The sequence below is a fragment of the Neoarius graeffei genome, chromosome 2 (assembly GCF_027579695.1).
Source record: "Neoarius graeffei isolate fNeoGra1 chromosome 2, fNeoGra1.pri, whole genome shotgun sequence".
Taxonomy (NCBI): Eukaryota; Metazoa; Chordata; class Actinopteri; order Siluriformes; family Ariidae; genus Neoarius; species Neoarius graeffei.
In genome coordinates, this window is record NC_083570.1 from 127632125 (window position 1) to 127650425 (window position 18301).

The following is an 18301-nucleotide window of genomic DNA, read 5'->3' on the forward strand; positions in this document are numbered from 1 at the left end:
ATTGACACTATTTACTTTTCGAAAATCTGTGCAGAAACGAATTGGCTTGTCAGATTTATCAAGAATGCACGGCGATGCCCACGCAGAAGAGGAAGGCACAGTGATGATATTTTCTAGCATGTACTGAATCTCAGATTCCAACAGTTTTCGCTTCTCTGGGGACACGCGACAAAAACATTGCCCAATAGCAGCAGTGTCACCCACATCAACATCATGCTCCATCCAAGTTGCTCTCAATGGTGTGTCACCAAACAGAGCAGGGTATTTATTAATAAGCTATATCAGCTCAGCCTGCTGAGATGCTAGTAGATATGCTAATAAACGCTCTAGCTGTGCTAAACATTCTGAATTTTTCAATCGCCCCCTTAAAATGCCATCATTAGGTGACACCAGTTCATCCCCTATTTCTTTACATAGGTCACAATCAAGCGCCAGAGCACAAGTTAAAACTGGCTTGACACAAATCAAATCATAATAAGGCTTAATCATATTTACATGATATTGCCTTTTTCCTACAAGATGGTGTGGAAACTAAATAATTCTCGCTCGACACTTTGCAAACAACTGTGTAAGGACCATAAAACTTGGACTCAAAAAGTGAACCGACTAATGGGCGAAGCATAAGGACTCGATCCCCCTCTTCAAATGAGCGAAACTCTACTGTGCGGTCATATGTGCTTCATTTTTCGCTGTGCGCATTGTAGATTTTGCCTCGCAATTTCCTGCACTCGAAATAATCTATCTTTTGAAGCTATTCGCATAAGCTTCAATACTCCTAAGCGATTCAGTTTTATGTCCCACCCCACTCAAGACAGACAGGATCCCCTGAACCTTATGACCAAAAACCAAATCATTTGGGCTAAAACTTGTACTCTTTTTTTGAATTAAGTCAAGATTATTTGTATAGCGCTTTTAACAATAAACATTGTCGCAAAGCAGCTTTACAGAATTTGAACAACTTAAAACATGAGCTAATTTTATCCCTAATCTATCCCCAGTGAGCAAGCCTGTGGCGATGGTGGCAAGGAAAAACTCTCTCAGATGACATGAGGAAGAAACCTCGAGAGGAACCAGACTCAAAAGGGAACCCATCCTCATTTGGGCAACAACAGACATGACTATAACATTAACAGTCCTAACATAAAGTCGGCTTCATTGATGCTATAAACCCCCCACCAACGGAAACCCGAGCGCAAAACTGTTCATGACAACCGCACTCCCAAAGTCAGCAAGTCAACTACAGTCCCCAGCCACATTTACTTCTCGGGCCGTGAGCATAAGCCATGGTAAGGATTCTTCCCAGTCTGCATCTAGCTTGAACACGGGCACGCAAGAGAGACTTCATAGTCTGATGAAACCTCTCAATTGAGACTGAGCATGATAGGCTGTTGAAGTAAGGTGCTGAATACGCAGTTGTTCAGTACCTCAGTAAAAACACATGAGGTGAAATTGGATCCTTGATGACTTTGCACAAACCTGGGTATTCCAAAAATTGACAAACTGAGACAAGGCTTTAAGTACTGCTTTAGTCGTGATGGTGCGCAAAGGATATGCCTAGGGTTAACGAGTATTTAAGCACATGATGGTGAATATATAATTGGGTAATTCAGCCCCAAATCAACAGATTTAGAAAAATGTTCGCCACTAACCATCTCAGATTTGTTTCATACTTTCTGGAAATATTGTCAGTGTGCCCAATAAATAGCGTACAAAATTTTAGGCTTGTACCTTCATTAGTTTCTGAGATATACGGGCTTTAAAAAAGGGGCATGGCCTCAATTTCACTGTTGAAACGCGTGCTACAGAAAACGGACCTAAATTCCATAAGTCATTACTTTTAAACTATTCATGCAAGATACATGAAATTTTCAAGGATTGTTCTTCATTGCCAGACGCCTTTAAATACTAAAATAGAAAGTTCACAGTTCAATATTTGCCAAGTTATGGCTTGCTGAAAATCATAAATGTGCTTTGGAGCAACTTTGACGCTCCATATCTCCACATTAAAGCACACCGGATCTTTCAAATTTTCTTATTTATTACTCATGTTATACTACTCTTTAGGCAATTAGGTATGTGTTCAAAATAAATCAAACTTTCTGATTTATTACGCTTTAAAAAAAAAAAAAACATTTTGCGCCTATAATTCAAATGCATATGACAAATGTATGACAAGGTCTACCATAAAAACAACTATACCACTGGAAAGAGCTTGTTTTGATTAGCAAATGCACAAAATATGAAGTTGGTACCCTAAACCAAACTCTAAATATTAAGGTATCAAGTACAGCATGTTTTACGATAGACGGAAATGCTGTTTTAAGGCATATTACAATACAATTACAAACCTACAGTGCAGGAAAAATAACCTTAAAAATACTTTATTTGAAGAGCTTACAGTGTATTGGTTTGCTTTTCCACATCAGATGGAAGTTTATACTGCCTGCCAGTTGATGTAAGTGGGGCATCAATAATTTTCATGACATGCACCAGAGGGACCCAACAGTTATCCTCTCTCCTGGTCCCTTTCAGTAAGTCTGAAAGGGACCATGAGGATGCATAAATGTTACTTGTACATCTTGTTCCTCCTCTGATAATTCATGAATGTTGCCTATCCACCACTGTCTGTCATACAAACATACAGCATATTTACCAGGAATTGTATCTGCCAGAGAGATTGCTGATTTAACAGGGGTTTTATGCATTACTTGTGGCCGAGTCCCACTCATATCCACAATGAAGCTAGGACCACCTGACACCCTGCTGACCTGCAGCTGGTTGAACATGATTGGAACGAATGAGTGGTTGTCTCCTGTTCCAGGAATAGTAGCTGACCTTGAAAATCTTGTCTCCAATGCTTTTCCACTCTCCATAACTTCCCCTGTACCAACCCAGATGAAATGGATGTTCTTGATATGTTTTTCTGCTCACAAAAACAGATCAGATGGGGTTTGTATGTGATCACTCGTGACTGCCTGTAAGCTAGCTCGAGCTGCTGACTGCTTTACAGTGCCTCCAATACCATCACAGCGTGATTTACCATGAGAAGTGGCAAAGAAATGCCATTCTGCCAAAAGTCCAAAATCGTCTGCATGCTTTATTAGATTTGTGGAATTTTTATAGTTTTTGTATTGGGCTGCTGATCCATCACTGAAGTAAGTGACCTTTTTCAGCTGGGGATGTAAATGGCATACATATGGTAAAACCTTTTTTAAGAATGCATGCATGGCCACTGTATCACGCTTAAGGCAGTCACTTATTATGCAGAGAGAGATGCATTTTGTTACTTTTGTACCATCTTCATTCTTTGCTCTAATGTACACTGCAAATGGATGAAGAGTGCATTGGCTGTTGTCCCAGTGGTATCCCTGGGCAGAATCCTGTACACAGAATGAATAGTTTTCGGCAAAATCCAAAAGCTTAATACATTCATCCGCTGACAGATTTTCCTTCAAATTCTTCAAATATCCACTCTGGTGTTTGGCAATGAAATGATGTTTTGCTAGTTTGTCTGCTAGTAGATTATATGCCTTAAAACAGCATTTCCGTCTATCGTAAAACATGCCATACTTGATACCTTAATATTTATAGTTTGGTTTAGGGTACCAACTTCATATTTTGTGCATTTGCTAAACAAAACAAGCTCTTTCCAGTGGTATAATTTGTTTTTATGGTAGACCTTGTCATACATTTGTAATATGCATTTGAATTAAAGGCTCAATTTTTTTTAAAGCGTAATAAATCAGAAAGTTTGATTTCTTTTGAACAAGTAATGACTTATGGAAGTTAGGTCCATTTTTTGTAGCACGCGTTTCAACAGTGAAATTGAGGCCACGCCCCTTTTTTAAGCCCCTATATCTTAGAAACTAATGAAGGTGCAAGCCTAAAATTTTGTACACTATTTATTGGGCACACTGACAATATTTCCAGAAAGTATGAAGCAAATCTGAGATGGTCAGTGGTGAGGCCTCTGGTGATTTCACATGGATTGACCCAATTGCTACCACTTTTTGACCATGGAAGTGGACCTACACAATCAAGAACAACTTCTTTTGGCTGCTCCCGATTAGGGGTCGCCACAGCGGATCTTTTGTCTCCATTGTGCCCTGTGTTCCGTATCCTTCTCTACCACACCTGCCACTTTCATGTCCTCTCTCACCACATCCATTTATCTTCTCTTTGGCCTTCCTCATTTTTGTGTACCTGGCAGCTCCATCCTCGACATTCTCCTTCCAGCATGCTCTGCATCTCTTCTCAGGATGTACCCATACCATCTCAGTCTCATCTCTCTTAGCTTAATTCCCAAGCTCTCCACATGTGCTGTCCCTTTGATGTGCTCGTTCCTTATCCTGTCCAACCTGGTCACTCCCATCGCAAACCTTAACATCCTCAACTCCGCCACCTCCAATTTTGCATCCTGTCTCTTCGTTAAGAGTACGGTCTCCAATCCATACATCATAGCTGGTCTCACTACTGTCTTATACATCTTACCTTTCATTTTTGTGGGGACTTTCCTATCACAAATGACTCCCGAAATCCTTCTCCAACTGCTCCACCCTGCCTGCACTCTCTTTCTCAACTCACTATTGCAGCCCCCATTTTCCTGTACAGTTGACCCCAGGTACTTGAATTCACCAACTTTCTTTGTCTACTCCTTGCATCTTTACTACACTCTCATCCCCATTCTCATTGATGCACATGTATTCTGTTTTGCTACTGCTCACCTTCATTCCTCTTCGTTCCAATGCATAACTCCATCTCTCCAAACCCAACTCGGCCTCCTTTCTACTTTCACCATATATCACAATATCATCCGCAAACATCATGTTCCATGGTGACTCTTGCCTCACTTCGTCCGTCAAGCTATCCATCACTATGGCAAGCTTTGGTAGATGGAGGTCTGATTACAGCCTGAATCCAGCAGTGTGTGGCAGGCACCCTCTTGGATACTCATAACACAGTATGCTCCAGCTTGATTGGGGTGGTCTCTGGTGCGTCAAGTATTTGGACCACTGCCTCCAGCTCCATTGCATGGAATTGGTCTTGGAAGTGCCAAGGCTCCCCTCAGCGCCAGCACACTAGCCTGGGCCTCACCTCTGCACCGGTGGCTTGGGGATCACTCACCTGAGGGGGAGGAGACAAAGAAACACGAGGGGAAGAGGAACCATGGGCTCGGCGAGCTGGCTGTGTGGAATTGATCCTCGAGTCCATGGTGCAGGAACAGGGCAAGGGAGAGAAGAGGCAGGCTTCCTGCCTGCCACTGGAACCGCTGCCAGATAGTCCTCAGCCAGACTGATGGCTCTATTCTGCGATGCTGGGTGGTGGTATTGGACCCACTTAGCTGTTCCTCCTGGCAGTCAAGCGATGAATTGTTCCAGTGCGACCGTGCTGATCATCTCTTCGATGTCATGACCTTCCACCCTCAGCCACTGCCGGCAGGTGTTCCAGAGCTAGCTGCTGACTGAATGCGAATGGCCGGCTGACCTCCTCCAGACTTGGCGCACGGACGCACTGATGACGTTGCTTGGGAGTGCAGCGGATGCATTGCAGTATGGCTCTCTTCAAAGGAGGCTACTCCAGCTTGCTGTCCCGGTGTAGTTGCTGTGGTGCGAGCTGTGCTTCTCCAGTCAGGAGCAATAGTAGGCGTGCTGCTCACTGCTTGACCGGCCACCCCCACGCCTCCGCGACTTGCTCAAAGAGAGCGAGGAAGGCTTTTGGGTCTTTGTGAGGCCCCACCTTTGTCAGCGTAACAAGGGGGGAGCTGCCGACATGAGCAGATTCTGGACCACCTGGTTATTCTCCTGCTGGGCCTGCAGCAGCACTTTAAAGTGCTGGTCCTGCTTGTTGTGTAGTGCAACCAGTGCCTGGTGCTGGTTCTGCTGAATGGCGGCGAAGGCGTGGATGATCTCTTTAAACGGTGAGGACTCCATGTCAGCAGTTCACTTCAGTGTCCCAGATTTTGGCACCAATGTAGCACTTTTGTTGGGAGTGGTGGGACACTGAAGCAATGGGACAAGTGAGTTTATTACTGTGGCAACTTTATTTAAGCTTTTCAGCTTCTCAACAATTTACTTTTGGACACACGTGCACATACACCAACACAGTGTGCGGGGAAGCTCTCTCTTCCTCTCTGCTTCCTCTCTAAGTATAAGCCCTCAGCTGTCGCTGTAAGACATCTCTCTCTCTCTCTCTCTCTCACTCACTCACTCACTCACTCACTCTCTCTCTCTCTCTCTCTCACACACACACACACACACACACACACACACACACACACACACAATTAATTTGACACAGGTGTGATAATTTTGCCACTCACCTTCCCCGGCCTTGCCCTCCGTTCGCAAACTGGCAGTCAACTGTACCCCAGCCGCCACAAGGATGTCATTTAGGATGTAACCTCTGTGTTAATTATTTAATCACCAAATAATGACCTTGAACTGAAATTGAATGTATTTTATTGGTAAAGTGTGAAATTTGTTAATAGAGTGTAACGATGGTACATGTTTGTCTGGCTCAGTCACTGGCATCCCATCAGGCATGAGAACTACCATATCTAACTCAACTGTGGCTCTTTGAGTCATGACCCCCCCCCCCCCCCCCCAAAAAAAAAAAAAAGATCTGCACCTTCACCCTAGATAAAAGCTATTTAACAAAATATGTTTAGAATTAAAATTGAGGCAGTGTCTCGGTCTGTAAACAGTAATTGGAAGATTGTTCCAAAGTTGGGGAGCTTTGTAGGAAAAGGCTCGACCTCCAGCTCTTGTCTTCATAATTGTAGCACTAATAAATAACCTGTACCTTTTGATTAATGCAGGTGGGTTAGATAATCAAAGAACAAAACGTTACTTGGGTACTTTAGAGTGAGACTATTCAGTTGTTTGTTTGTTTGTTTGTTTTGTTTGTTTGTTTGTTTGTTTTAAGGCATTACAAGTATAATAAATGTGCAATTTATTTAAAAATTTAAAAGCTAATTCTTAGCTTAACAATGTTTCTGGGCTGAAAGTGTGTTGTGCAGTGGAGTCTACTATAACCAGAGCACTCCTCTAGAGCCACTAGTTTTGGCCAGTTTTCACCCATCATGTAAGCAAGCATGTGTGCCTCTGGCTATCATGAATCTAAAAATTGACTCAGCTAGCTTGATTGAAACACCAGCTCTCCTGAGGAAAGGTAAGACAGAATTTAGCTGGTTTTATTATTTTCTGGGTTTTGTATGTTGGAGACAGATTGGCACAGATCCACATGCCACTTTTTCTGTGCGCAGTGAGAGTGAGTTTAGTTTTGCTTGCTTTTCATGCTTGTTAATATTGCTGTAACCTAATAATCACTAAGATAAATGTGGCGCTGAATGCCAATGGCCTAAAACTGCTCTTTTAAAATTGCGGGGTCTAAAACTGCAGCTCTGTGACTCTGCAGCCAGATATTATTGGAGACTGCATATTTCCCATGACTGGGTGTAGTTTCGGTGCCATGAGCGGACAAGCTCCTCAGCATCTCTGAGCAGAAAATACTGCTTATTTTTTCATGATTCTGTAAAATAGTCGATAGGTTAATTGATAGAAAAATAGTTGTTGGTGTCAGCCGTAATGTTATTTTAATGTTTATGCAAACAAAAAGTTCATAGTATTGCTAATTTTGTGGTTTTCAATATAAAACTTAATGAGATATTTCAGTTTATATATTCGTACTTTTTGAACATTTTCAGCACATAACAATACTGCAATAATACTGATGATTTGGTCAGTATGATTTTCATACTATTTCATCTCTAATGGGGATGTGGCTATTGTTGACTGTTCTAACACCTTATTAAATCCACCAGTATTCCTAGCTAGAGGCTGCTATGTATTCATTCTCAGACATGTTTTTTTTGGTCTAAGCATGGAAGAAGCTGGCTAAAAGTGCCAGTGAGAATTATTTGGCATTGATGTACAGTACTTCCTTTGAGGACTGCATCACTACATTATTCTGACAATGTAAGATGCAGGATCTGTGAGATTCTCTAATCATTTAATACCACTGGCATATCCCATTTTATTTTATTCTGTACTATTTGCATGGCTGGGCTAACCTGTCTGGTTCTGTTCTCACGGCATGGGTTTCCAGCAGCTGTTTCAGGAATTGTATGATTTGTCATCACCAGCAGCTGTCTGCATTTTTTTTTTTTGGTTCTCAAATCCATGCTGGTGTCCCTGAGCCTTGTGAATCTGCACACAGAGTCATTTCCAGATCCACTTATTCTCTGTTGTTGGTTTCTTAAATTACAGATTAGTAAGACTTCATTCTAGAATCTGGAGTATTTTTATTTCGCCTCAAACACTCCTTTACACTGGGATAGTGTTCTTACTTTTTATTATCTTGTTGCATTTCATCTTCAGTTTCTGATATTGATATTCTGATATTCCCCAGCAGTAAACAACACTCTGCTGCAAGTCTTTTCCTGCTCCACATGTCCTCGTTCCTATGCATCTCAAATGTATCTCCACAAACACATCCAGAAATGCCACTACGAAGAGTATGAAAGACTTCGGGAATCAGGAGAGATTAAATGTAAGCTTCAGATACCCTCCGAGGGCTCCAGTCGTCAGCCAACATCATCTGATCCTTTCAGTTCTGAAACTTCTCACAATGATATGCAGAAGGAAATTCACCACTGTTCAGACTGTGGAAAGAGTTTTTGTCATCAGAATGCACTCAAAACTCACCAGAGGATTCACACAAGAGAGAAGCCACATCACTGCTCACAGTGTGGAAAGAGTTTTAGGACACAATCTCATCTCAAACAACACCAGTGGTTTCACACAGGAGAGAAGCCGTATCACTGCTCACAGTGTGGAAAGAGTTTTACGACACAGAATAATCTCCGATTACATCAGCATATTCACACAGGCGAGAAGCCATATCACTGCTCACAATGTGGGATGCGTTTTACTCGTCGCAGCGATCACCAGCGACACCAACACATTCATGCCGGAGAGAAGCCGTATCACTGCTCACAATGTGGGATGCGTTTTACTCGTCGCAGCGATCACCAGCGACACCAACACATTCATACCGGAGAGAAGCCATATCACTGCTCACAATGTGGGATGCGTTTTACTCGTCGCACCGATCACCAGCGACACCAACACATTCATACCGGAGAGAAGCCATATCACTGCTCACAGTGTGGAAAGAGTTTTACTCAACAGTATAAACTCCAACGACACCAGTGGATTCACACAGCAGAGAAGCCGTATCACTGCTCACAGTGTGGAAAGAGTTTTACGAGACAGAGTCATCTCCAAGAACACCAGTGGATTCATACAGGAGAGAAGCCGTATCACTGTTCACAGTGTGGAAAGAGTTTTACTCGTCAGAGTTCTCTCCAGTTACACCAGCGCATTCACACAGGAGAGAGACCGTATCACTGCTCACAGTGTGGAAAGCATTTTATTCGTCATACTGATCTCCAGCGACACCAGCGTATTCACACAGGAGAGAAACCGTATCACTGCACACAGTGTGGAAAGAGTTTTACTCATCAGAGTTCTCTTCAATTACACCAGCGCATTCACACAGGAGAGAAGCCGCATCACTGCTCACAGTGTGGAAGGAGTTTTACGACACAGAGTCAGCTCCAGAGACATCAGCGGATTCACACAGGAGAGAGACGGTATCACTGCTCGTAGTGTGGAAAGACATATTCCATTAGATTCGAGACCCACAAGTGCACTAACTCAATGCATGATTTAAAGTGGCAGTGGAATGCATTTATTCAGTATTTGAAATTCTCTGATGTCTGATAGAAAGTATGATTTGGCCCTATAATGAGACGAGCTGTATTCCCTTTTTGGTGCTCTCATTACTGTATTGATGAGTTCTGCTCTGATTTGCTTTTTTGCAGCGCGATGGTTCACACAGGCACCACGATAGCCAGGGTTGCCGGATATTTTTTTATGTAATTCAATCAAGTAGTTATTTCAAACTCATTCATCATAAAGCAATTGTCAGTCTGAACACACAGGATTTTTTTTACAGTCCAAATATTATTAGAAATTTCCCAAACTTTAATATAAATCTGACAACCCTGGCTGTGACTCAAAGCAACATGGTGAAATGGAGAGTTAGAATGGATGTTTCTCTAAGTAACCGAACTAGTTATTTTTTAAGTTATGTCTTGTTGATGAAATTTAAATGAGAGATTTACTTGACAAAAGGGTTGATAAAGATGCATGTGATATTGTTGATTTATGACAATGCAAGCCATTTCTTTGATCTGGCTTAAATCATCAAAAAGTGAATAAAATCACACAGTATGCGTAGCTACTTGCAGGTTCTTGTAGAATGCTACACCTCGTGGACCGAACAAAGGACTCCAGTAAGAGCAGGAATATCGATATCAACAATGACTGGTGCACCAAACACCCTTAATCTTGTTGTGATTGTGCAGTGATGGTTGTCCTTGTTCTGTTCATAACCATAACTGCAGAACTAGTGTAATGGCTGTGCAGGTCCATGGTAATGTACTGTAGCTTGAACTTGAACGTGGACTGGTGGATGCAACTTTTTGTGCATGAATATTAATGAATCTTAGAAGTTACGAAATGCTTCCGGATTTTGGAATTGGCCTATTTTACCACCCTCTTTTGCATATACAGGATTTGCATTTGAAAGAGGGGACAACCGTGTTTGCGTTTCAAGATACACCAGTTCCGTGTACTGAACTCTCCTTTTTCAACTATGCCAATGCAAATAGGAATTTCCATTCTATGGTACATGTAAAGTTGTCAATTTATACACTCACCGACCACTTTTAATAGGAACTTGTTCTTGATTCTAAGATTCCTTTTGGCTGGCAGGAGTGGAACCCAATGTGGTCTTCTGCTGTTGCATGCTGAAATGCTTTTCTGCTCACCACGGTTGTAAAGAGTGACTATATGGGTTACTATATCCTTCCTGCCAGCTCGAACCAATCTGGCCATTTTCCTCTGACCCTCTCTTATTAACGAGATGTTTCCACCCACAGAACCATCGCTCACTCAGTGTTTTTGGCACCATTCTGCGTAAACTCTAGAGACTGTTGTGTGAGAGAACCCCAGGAGATCAGCAGTTTCTGAAATACTCAAACCAGTCCATCTAGCACCAACACCCATGCCACAGTGAAAGTTACAGACATCACAATTTTTCCCATTCTGATGTTTGAAGTGAACGTTAACTGAAGCTCTTGATTTGTATCTGCGTGATTTTATGCATTGTATTGTTGTCAAGGGATTGGCAAATTGAAGAACTGCATAACAGCAGGTGTATGGGTGTACCTGATAAACTGGCTGGTGAGTATATATGTTTATTGTTGCTGTATTTTGAACTGAATTTCCCATTTTAATTATCTTTACTTTCTGTGGATGATAAAATATATAATCTAATGGTAATGTTTAAAATAAGACCATTGTTTTTCTTTTGACCGTAAGTAGTCACAACATTTATTACATTAATGGCTTTTAGCTTTTATTCAGAGTGATGTACAACACACCCAGAGCAGCCTGGAGAGCAGTTAGGGGTTAGGTGCCTTGCTCAAGGGCACTTCAGCCATTCCTGCTGGTCTAGGGAATCAAACCAGCAACCTTTTGGTCCCAAAACTGCTTCTCTTACCATTTGGCCACAGCCAGGCCATCATCACCATGCAAGTAATGCATTAATTACAACACTATTATCAGTGTAGTACTGCAGCATTAGGGTTAAAACAGAACTAAAACAGAGCCAGTGAGATACCAGACAGTTTAATTGTCATCAAACTCAAGTCACATGTGAAGAGTAGAAACAGTACCAACATTTTCAGTTCATTGAAAGATTCTGTGCATGATTTACTTCCTCTAGCCATAAAATACTGTAACGGAGTCCCAACTATTGATAGAAAGGCTGTTGGATTTTGTTGATTCATGCTCCAGGACATCGGACTCATAGTTCATAACCTATTTATAAAGTTATGATTACATTCCTCAGCCTTGCATTTCATGGGGGGGACCACATCCTGTGAGTTTAGCACCTGTAGTGAAGATTTCCATCCAGCGGGGAAGTGTGGCATAATGTTGCTTACCATCCTCATTGAAACCAGCTCAACACCTGTTAATTTGGTGCTTTGGTGTTGGTGTGCATTAACACCAGAGAGTGTACCTTGAGCCTGAAAATGTGAGATGTAACTTGTCTAGAATGGCCTGCACACTGGTGGAGGCACAGGAGGATCCTGCCACTTCTGGCCATTGGAATGTCGAAAATGCCTGTAGGGCTCTCGAGAGCCTAAAAGGCAAAGGTTTGAACTCAAGACATACCAGTGTTCTGGGGTGGTAGTGAATATGGAAGTATACATCGTGCAGATCCAGTGACATGAATGTACAGCACAAACATTTGACAGCTTCAGCATGTGTGAAAGAAGGACTTGAAAGAACCAATTTAGTCCTCTAAGAGTCAGAGTACAATGGGAGTTGCTTTCTTTTTTTCTAAACAAGAATGCCTGGTGACACCACCATTGATGCAATGCAAAAGGCATGCAGTTCAGGCCAATCCTATCACCGCCTACTAGCCAAGGCTTGGACCACGGGGCCTCGGCACATAGCTAACCACCTGGTGCTTAACTGTCAATTGATGTAGTATTTTCTGTTTTTCAGTGATTGAATTGATCTCGATGATTATAACAATTTGTGTATCCAGTAAGGGTCTTAGTTCACTCACAGTGCATATGTCTGTACTTTGCTCATTCATAATGTAAACATCGGTTTATTGGGTCAAGATGATTGTCTTTATTCATGTTTTCTTTTAGCCTTGGGTATTATTTATCTGGTCTAGAGTGTGTCCTTTACATGTACACATCAACATCAGAATATAAGCTGGCTGTGTTCGACTTCTGTTTAGACCTAGACCAAGACTAAGATTGTTGCCAAGGTTGTCTTTGTGGGCCCAATAAATAATCTCTTTTATTAAATCCTGGCTTTTGGTCTCCTGATTCTTCAGTCAACTTACTTCAGCTGAAGCTGCAGTATTTTGATGTGTAATCATTGCATTGAGATCTATAGAACTCAGCATGTTCTTGAGATATGGATTAGCCAGTGTCTCTGATGCCGCATTCAGGGTTCCTTGTAAATGTTAATTTGCAATCGCATTATTTCCCCACCTTGTGAGGTTTGACAAAACGAAGAAGAAAAAAAATGTCTTGTTTGCTCTGTCATAGCATGTAAAGATAATTACTACATTTTTGTGGTTACAGGCCTGAGTGGCTGTTGTTTCTGTTCTACTGTAGTAAACTTCAAACCTTCAAGCAACATTTTGAACTGAAATTGCAGAACAACAGTTGCTGCGAGTACATCGATGTTTACCTTCTCAAAACAGTGAATAGTATGGTCAGTGTTATAGATTTAACCAAATACTATGTATGTATATTTACTGATCTAAAGCCAAAATTGTTATAAACTACAACCTCTAAATGAAAAAAAAAAATGGGATGGTATGTTGAAAATGAAATTAAAACTGAAAACAATTATTTGTAAATAATATTTGACCTGTATTGCACTTTAATACAACAGCACATTATTTGATGTTTTACCTTGTTAATTTTATTGTATTTTCAAAATAAACACATTTCAATTTTGATTCTTGTATCACATTTCAAAAAAGCTGGGACGGTAATGCATGTACGACTTAATTTTGCCGTTCCTTCTCACAACACTTAAAAGATGTTTTGGGACTGAAGACACCAAGTGATAAAGCGCTTCAGGTGTTTTGTCTCATTCTACCTGGAAGCAGTTTTTAAGGTGTGTATGGGGTCACTGTCAATTTTTATTTATTTGAATTCAGAATTCTCTACACATTCTCTATTGTGGACAGAGGGGACAGGCACCCTCTTCTTCCACAACCATGCCTTTGTAATGTGCGCAGAATTTGGTTTTGCATTGTCTTGTTGAAATATACTTGGAAGAAGTTTTCTTCTTGAAAGGCAGCATAGGTTTTATTCCAAAATCCTAATGCATATTTCTGAATTAATGCTACTATCACAGAAGTATTATATGCCTTCATAATCAAAGCACAGAACACAGTATTAGAAATAAGAACAAAAGGGTGTTTGTGCATAAGAGCTGTGATCAGAGCATAACTTCAGAAATAGAGAGATAGAACTACTATTTACAAGTTGCCAGCTGAAAACGTTTCATTATCTCTGTAGTTTGTATTACGTCCCGTATTATGCTTAACGCGGTAGCAGGGATGTGCATTGTCTGTTAGAAATGCATTCGTTATCCTTCCACTTTTAATGGTATGGGTTGTGGAGGCAACAGGGTGCTGTGGGGTCTCCATCCAGTGTGACGTGCCTGATACCACTGTAGCAGGAACTGACCAGTGGGCATTCTTGTAATAAAACCACCTCAACTGGCTTTTTGAGCTTCTTACCCTGTCACTCTATCACAGAGGGTAAGGGTAGCAACCATGTAGGGAAACCTTACAGTGGCCACACACGTGTGTGTTTGTGTGTGTGTGTTCACTGTTTCAGATGGGTTAAATGCAGAGAGGAATTTCACAAATGTGATGAATAAAGTTGTGCTTTCTTTCTTTCCTTCAGTTATTATCCATAGCTCATGACCATAGGTGAAGATAGGGATATAGATTGACCAGTAAACAGAGCATCATCCACATACTGAGCTTCTTCACTACCACAAACCAGTACAGTGACCAGTACACGATTTGCGACTCTCCTCTCTTTTTCCATCACTTGTGAATAATGATGATTGATTCTCACATTGAAGGCAACACGAGTATCCCACGACATTGGTGGTGAATCTGTTCATGGGAGTGGAGACCAATCCTGGAAGGCCAAGCTTGAGTGCAGGTGCTACAAATGTAAGAGGAGCATATCATAACATTGCTGGAACTGGCCTTTCTCTTTGCCCTTTTCTCGTTGAGTTACCTAACCCAGTTATGTGTGAAATGGTGGGGGGGATTGTTTTCTGGACATGATCTGGTGGAGACCTTGCCAAGGTGACTGGATCAGGTTATATATATATATATATATATATATATATATATATATATATATATATATATATTTAATCTCATCTCATTATCTCTAGCCGCTTTATCCTTCTACAGGGTCGCAGGCAAGCTGGAGCCTATCCCAGCTGACTACGGGCGAAAGGCGGGGTACACCCTGGACAAGTCGCCAGGTCATCACAGGGCTGACACATAGACACAGACAACCATTCACATTCACACCTACGGTCAATTTAGAGTCACCAGTTAACCTAACCTGCATGTCTTTGGACTGTGGGGGAAACCGGAGCACCCGGAGGAAACCCACGCGGACACGGGGAGAACATGCAAACTCCGCACAGAAAGGCCCTCGCCGGCCACGGGGCTCAAACCCGGACCTTCTTGCTGTGAGGCGACAGCGCTAACCACTACACCACCGTGCCACCTATATATATATATATATATATATATATATATATATATATATATATATATGAGATGTACCAGTGTAATGAATTCCTGGTACTCCCTTGAAGCTGCTTGTTGGTTGTGTTGTTGGGTTTGCATTTGTATGTTTTGTTTGACCTTCTTTTGTTTTTGTTCCTGTGTGTAAAGCATTGCTTTTGTCTGTTTGTGAAATCAAATCTTTTGTTGGCAACTCTGTTATCTATTGTCTGACTCTTTATCTCGCCCTTGGTGGTTGCAGAGTCAGGGTCTGTAATAAGAGGGATAATCCCTGAATTGGGAAAATTCAGTGTCAAAAATTGTGCTCTATAGCCACTTGGTTTTTGAGGATTTATACACCATCCCCTAGGTCATGCATAAGCTAAGTTTACCATTCCTAACAAGAGGCAAGCCTACTGTTGCAATGTTTGTTATTGTACACCTTCGTCAGGCAGAAAGATTGATTAGATTAGATAGAGCTTTATTGATCCCTTTGGGAGGGTTCCCTCAGGGAAATTAAGATTCCAGCAGCATCATTACAGGATAAATAGAAAATAGAGAAAAAACTTCTAGATAAATTAAAGTGAGGGACAAAGGACTTTTTAAGTCTGTTCGTCCTGCACTTGGGAAGGAGAATTCTGTCACTGAACAAGCTCTTCTGGTTGCTGATGACGGTGTGCAGAGGGTGACTGGCATCGTCCATGATGCTCAGTAGTTTGTCCATGGTCCTCTTCTCTGCCATCGTCACCAGAGAGTCCAGCTTCACGCCAACCACAGAGCTGGCCTGCCTGATCAGTTTGTCCAGCCTGGATGTGTCCTTCTTGGATGTGCTGCCCCCCCCAGCACACCACGGTGTAAAACAGGACACTGGCGACCACAGACTGATGGAACATCCACAGGAGAGCCAAATACTTTTATTCAAGAGCTTGTGGCTCAGAATAAGCAAGATCTTATTTGCTGTTCTACAAGGCTGTTTATTACTATAAGTAACAGTAGCCACTAGGCACAGCAGATGGTTTCCTGCCTGTACCCACTAGCAAATAGTGTTGTGTAGTATTCATCACCCAGATGTGACCAAATACCACTACAGTGCCTGATATATATCCTGAGTATGAGTTCAAATCGCTAGCAGGCAAGAAAAAAAAAGTTCTTTTTCACTTGTTTGCTGTGCAATGAACAACGAAAAAATAGTATTTTGTAATATTTAACACCCAAACATGACAAAATACTAGGGTCAGATTAGGAGTTGGGGTTAGGGTTTCACGAAAAATCCACATCCTGGCCTAGGCCAGGGCTGTGTTGTCTCCTGTCCTTCCCAAGGCCTATGCTTGATGCTGCACAAGTGCCTGGTAAGTACCCCCATGTTATATTTGGTTTTTTTCTGTCATTGTCTGGGGCTAGGTTTTGGGTTAGGGGCTAAGGCTAGGGTTAAGTGGGGTTAGTGTGAAGGGTTTCCATTGCTCCAGCATAAGCTGGGGCCTGCATTGTGCATGGGCCTGTCCAAAGTCCATCTACTCACCCACTCCCCACCGCCCAAACACCACATTCCCCAGCAAACATAATCCTTCTGTACCTTAATCTTGGATGTTGGTCGAAGGGGTTGGTGATCAGTCAGATGGTCCTCAACCGGGGTTTGGGAATGGAATGAGGGGAAGGTAAAGATCCAGGATTTGATTTTAGTGGTTGAGATTAGGTTTAAGAGTTTGGTCCTGGGGTCACGGTTAAGTTTAGGTGTAGAGGTTGGGGTTAGGTTTGGGGGTTCTGGCAAAAAGCCCTTAAAACAAATCTAATTGATTGGAAACCCCCACTTGGCTTAATTGGCTGCTTACCCTGAGAGCCTTCTAATTCTTTATACAATACCTTAACCACTTTATGAGCAATGATTGCAGTTTTAACCTCAAAATCTTCTAATTCTTGACCCATGACCTTAGCCACTTAACCAGCCATAATTGCATTCTTAAACTCTAAATGGTCTGCTTCTTAACCCAAAACCTTCACCACTTGATCAGTAATTATTGCTATTTTTGACCTCAAAAGCCTACCTCCTTGACCAGCGGCGAATGAATAAATAATGAATTAATAAATAATTGCCTCTGGTGGGTCCAGAGTTGGAATTTGCAATCAGAAAAATAATCCCTGAATTGGGAAAATTCAGTGTCAAAAAATTATGCTCTCTAGCAATTTAGTTTCTTGTGACGTTCTTGGGGAGTCATACGCTATCCCCTACGTTGTGCATTGACCATTTCTAATACGAATCAAGCCTTATGTCGAGACCTCGACTGGCTATCGTAGCCTGCAGGGAATCGTCCGTCAGATTTTCTGTCGCATGTCCCAGACCCGGTGAAATGTAACTGAATTGTCTTGGCCAGCCCTAAGGGTCCCATCTGCATCTCATCATTGCTGAGGAGTGTGCTCCCATCACCCAATCAAGCATCCAGCGAGAACAGGTCATGATATATTCTTTACCATATTAACATGCCATTGTTGTGTGTTATGCCTGATGTAAAGACTCTCGTCTCTGCGAGCCTACCACACAGATTTAATACTTGTCATTTTTAGGGCATACCTAACAACATGCGTTTTCTTTCTCTCTCCCCCCCCCCCCCCATCTGTCCCTCTGAGTTACATGTTGGTCCTGGGATTGAGATGCTGGCCTCTTCTGCCCCTTGGACCTGCTTGGTCCATCCTGGTGCCCTGTGTCTGGTCGGAGTTTTATCGCACCGCTCCTGTGAAGGACGGCCCCATGAGGACAGTTGAGGGTTATACCTGGAGGATGCTCTGGACTCTTACAGTAATGCTTTTATGGCTGAGGACTGCAGTTGTCATAAACAGTTTTGCACTCAATTTTCCATCAATGAAGAGTTAT

General features: G+C 42.0%; 1 protein-coding gene across 3 annotated transcripts in view; it reads left to right on the plus strand.

The window, feature by feature from the left end:
- The window catches only part of LOC132882280 (zinc finger protein 501-like), a 46864-nt gene extending 33906 nt beyond the window's left edge, over positions 1-12958 (plus strand). Inside the window, exons 2-3 of one of the 3 annotated variants that reach the window (XM_060915578.1) lie at positions 999-1286; positions 8410-12958. In XM_060915578.1, coding sequence (XP_060771561.1) covers positions 1205-1286; positions 8410-9671 — 1344 coding nt within the window. In that variant the 5' untranslated portion in view covers positions 999-1204 and the 3' untranslated portion in view covers positions 9672-12958. The remainder of the gene's footprint in view (positions 1-998; positions 1287-8409) is intronic. The other 2 variants (XM_060915576.1, XM_060915577.1) reach the window with 2 other exon arrangements.
- Positions 12959-18301: the final 5343 nt, after the last annotated feature.